Source organism: Merops nubicus, unplaced genomic scaffold (assembly GCF_000691845.1).
Source record: "Merops nubicus isolate BGI_N331 unplaced genomic scaffold, ASM69184v1 scaffold22673, whole genome shotgun sequence".
Taxonomy (NCBI): Eukaryota; Metazoa; Chordata; class Aves; order Coraciiformes; family Meropidae; genus Merops; species Merops nubicus.
In genome coordinates this window covers 1-3,696 of record NW_008601275.1, presented here as the reverse complement: position 1 = coordinate 3,696, position 3,696 = coordinate 1, and the positions used below count along the sequence as shown (strand labels likewise).

At 41.2% G+C, this 3,696-nt stretch overlaps 1 protein-coding gene across 1 annotated transcript in view; it reads right to left on the bottom strand.

The window, feature by feature from the left end:
• ASB3 (ankyrin repeat and SOCS box containing 3) overlaps positions 1–3,566 on the bottom strand; it is a gene marked incomplete at its 3' end in the record, with an annotated part of 5,620 nt that extends 2,054 nt beyond the window's left edge. The window contains 4 exon segments of the mRNA XM_008937954.1: positions 1,052–1,187; positions 1,774–1,886; positions 2,840–2,998; positions 3,371–3,566. Of these exon segments, the coding sequence (XP_008936202.1) occupies positions 1,052–1,187; positions 1,774–1,886; positions 2,840–2,998; positions 3,371–3,566 (604 nt within the window).
• Positions 3,567–3,696: the final 130 nt, after the last annotated feature.

The following is a 3,696-nucleotide window of genomic DNA, read 5'->3' as shown; positions in this document are numbered from 1 at the left end:
CATTTGGGTTTTGTATATTTGGAAGTTTAATCTTCCTTGCCTTGTTGTTCCTACAACCCCCCTTCCCTGTTAAACCCCTACCCTTCTTCTTTCTGTACCCTGCTAAACCCCTTCCCTTCTTTTCTGTACCCTGTTAAACCCCTTCCCTTCTTCCTTTCTGTACCCTGTTAAACCCCTTACCTTCTTCCTTTCTGTTCCCTGTTAAATAATATATTTCATTTTGTTAATTTTCAATTTGGTGTAAGGTTTTCATTACCCCTGCCTTCCTTATTTACCTCTCTACCTGGGAAACTGAGGGATAAGGGAGGTGGGACACAATTCTGCCTTCTAACCGGGACAACTTCACACCACCACACCCAGCAAAGCCATCTCAACCAGCAGCTGCTTTCCTCAGAGAGACTCCACCACACCAGGGGTTTTCTGCAGCAGTAAGGAAACATCAGCTCGCTTGTTGCTAACTTTAAGGGTCAGTGTTTGAGCATTTTTAACTTTCTGACAGTTTTGAACTATAACTCTGTCAGAGATCAGCACAAGGGGAGATAAAAATGCTGGAGGAAAGGCAACAGGCTGGGCAATCCTTTGATTGCAATTGTTTTTAAGACTCTTCCCCTGTTTGGTAGATCAGTTAGTACAATTTCTCTGGTCAGGTCATGGCACCCTAAGGCTTAACAGTTATGACAACTAATTTTGCTGGTAAGGACACACAGATGTATAAAACTTGATGATAGGAATGAAACTTTGTTGTCACTTTATGACGAGAGAGAAATACCTTCACTTAGCCTGAACAAAGTCCAAAACCACTCTGATGACCCTTAGTCTTTTCAGAGTTTTGATTTATTATTTCCTACCATCGCTCGCTGAAGCCGACATGAAATTACTGAAACAAGACTTAAGCCACTATGATGGTTTTAAATACCCACCTGTAACTAAAATTACATTAAACCCACTAAAATTTCAAGCTCTGAAGTTCAAAAGTGGAACTACCATTCTGTCTGGTGACAGGTTGATGCAAGTTTAAGAACACTGAAGATCAATAAATGGTTGCTATTACCGTGGCACACCAGCAGTCTTAAACTCTCCAGCCTTCCATACTGAGCAGCAACAAACAAAGGTGTAATTCCAAAGTCATCCTTACATTCTTTGTCTGCTCCTTCCTCCAGGAGTATTTGCATTATCTCAGTGCTTCCCTGAAATAAATATTTGTGTTTCTAATCAAAAGTGGGGAACAGACATCATCTACTTTTCCTACACATTCCAAACAGGAATAAGAAAAAACTGCAACACATCCAATATTCTAAAGATATACTGAAAAATTAATGGCAGAAAAAAATCAGACCAGTTCCATTTCATTTTTCACATCTGCTCATTTACATGATACATACAAATGGGAATTAAATGAGTTGATCAGAACCAGTAAGCTAACACACTTCTATTCTGGAGACAGGTCCTACATCTTGTATGATATATAAATGATGATGAGACACTAAACAAAACTTTTGCTAAAAAAAATCTTTTAATAGACTCACTTCCTACATAAAACATGCAAGCTACTGAGTAAATGTAATAAATTTTAGTATTTAAATAACTATTGGTTCCCAGCATCAACATCTCATATATACTCTTCAGTGAACCACAAGCCCTTCAGCTTTTCCCAACCTTAGGACTGCTAGGGTAGGTTAGGAACAATTCACTTGATAAAAAGGCAAAGAAATAGATAAATTATCACTCAGAATACACCAGTTCCATGGAAATCATGATGCACTTGCAGGTTACCTGATAGGAAGCTTGGTGCAAAGAATTCCATCCAGACCAACAATGAGGCCCTTGAACGCTTGCTCCGTGCTGGAGCAGAAACCTTACAGCGTGTGGACGCCAGTTTTCAACAGCTTTGAACAGGACCATTAAAAAAAAAAGAAGAAAAAATCCTCTTATTAATTAAACAGACTTAAAGAACTAATTGAAAAACTCAAATGGCCTAACCACTAGCCTCCTGACACAATAACCTAATTCTTTTCAGCTCACCCTGTATGTGCGTACTTGCCACCTACATTCACACCCCCAAAACAGAGCTGAAGAATGGAAATTTATTCACAAAGGCTTTGGTCAGACTCAGTCAGAATTCCACCTACATGGATTGCAAAAGCAAGTCTCTTGCCTCCCTTTTTCCCCATAGAACATGGAGATTATTCTGCAGCTGGCACAAACCACAGGAGAGCTGCTGTGCCCTTCCTGAAGCTGTGAAGCCCAGTGGTGATTTTACAACAAATTCACCCAAACTTAAAAAAAGTTCAAAATTATTTAAAAAAAAAAAGTTCAACATTATTTTAAACACTTATATAAGATTAATTTATAATGTGCATATCTATTTTATGCTAATGCATTCGTTGACAAAGCCTCCTTTAGCATCCTGATGTATCCCCACATTTGCCACCAACAAGCCTACTGTGGGATGTCTGCTCTGTAAAAGCTCCATGTGGTGATAAACAACCTGCAAACAGTTGCTACTGACTGAATAATTTCTGGAGTTATTGGCACACAGGCTCACAAAAGGAGTTCTTCTGGCTTGCAGTACTCACCATCCAACACAGAGCTGTGCCAGAGCCCCATCACATAGCCTGGACTAACCCGAGCATAAAATTCTTCCTTTTTAAAAAGGCAGCAAATGAACTCTGGGGAGTTTCAACTCAAATAAGTTCTTCCCCACTCATCAGTGTTTCTGAGATTTCAAGAAAGCTCATTCTTCCTTTTTAAAAAGGCAGCAAATTAACTCTGGGGAGTTTAAACTCAAGTTCTTCCCCACTCATCAGTGGTTCTGAGATTTCAAGAAAGCTTGTGTCACCTATGAAGAGTGGGGTGGTTGCTTCAATGGTAAGCTCGTTGGGGTTAGCCCCAGCCTCCAGAAGAACACGGATGCTGTCCACGGAGCCGCGGCGTGCTGAGAGGTGCAGGGCACAAAACCCCTCATGTGTCCTGGCCTTCAGGTAGTCATCAGATGAAGCTGCAAACGAGAATCATGGAGAGGGGGGGGGAAAAAGCATATTGAGTCATGAACCTCAAAATAGTTTTTTTTGCTTAAAATAATGATTTGAGATGTGGAGCCTACAGCATAACGGTGACCGTGCTGTTACCAGCTCTTCTGAACAGCAGTGCCGCTCAGTGCTGGCCCTACACAGATTCTGCCCTGGGCAGAAACCATAAAGGAAAATCCCCTGTGGTTCCCAGGCCAATTTCTCTTTACCACAGCTACTCAGCATCTATGAAACCACCCAGAAATTTTACAAACCAAGTAAGAGAAACTGACTTAGTTTGTATTTCATATGACAGGGAATTGAGCAGAAAACCACACTACTTCACTTCCAATTTTCCTTACCTGCACGAATTAGCAGCCTCAGGCATTCACTGGCATTGTTAGCTGCTGCTTCATGGATTGGCACCCACCGTCTGTTATCTGGAACATCTATGCTGTATCCCTGCTTTATTAGTTTCCTCAGCAATTTAACATTTCCTTCTCTGGCTGCAAGCCCCACGGCAGAACATCGATCAGAGTAAGCTTCTGTAAAATCCATCTCTGCCTATGGCAAAATCTGCAGGAGGAGGGTGGGAGGAAGAAAGGGAAGGAGGGGAGAAAAGAGATGCCTGTTAGTACAAATCATAGAATTACAGAATTGCTGAGGTTGGAAGAGGCCTTTAAGATCA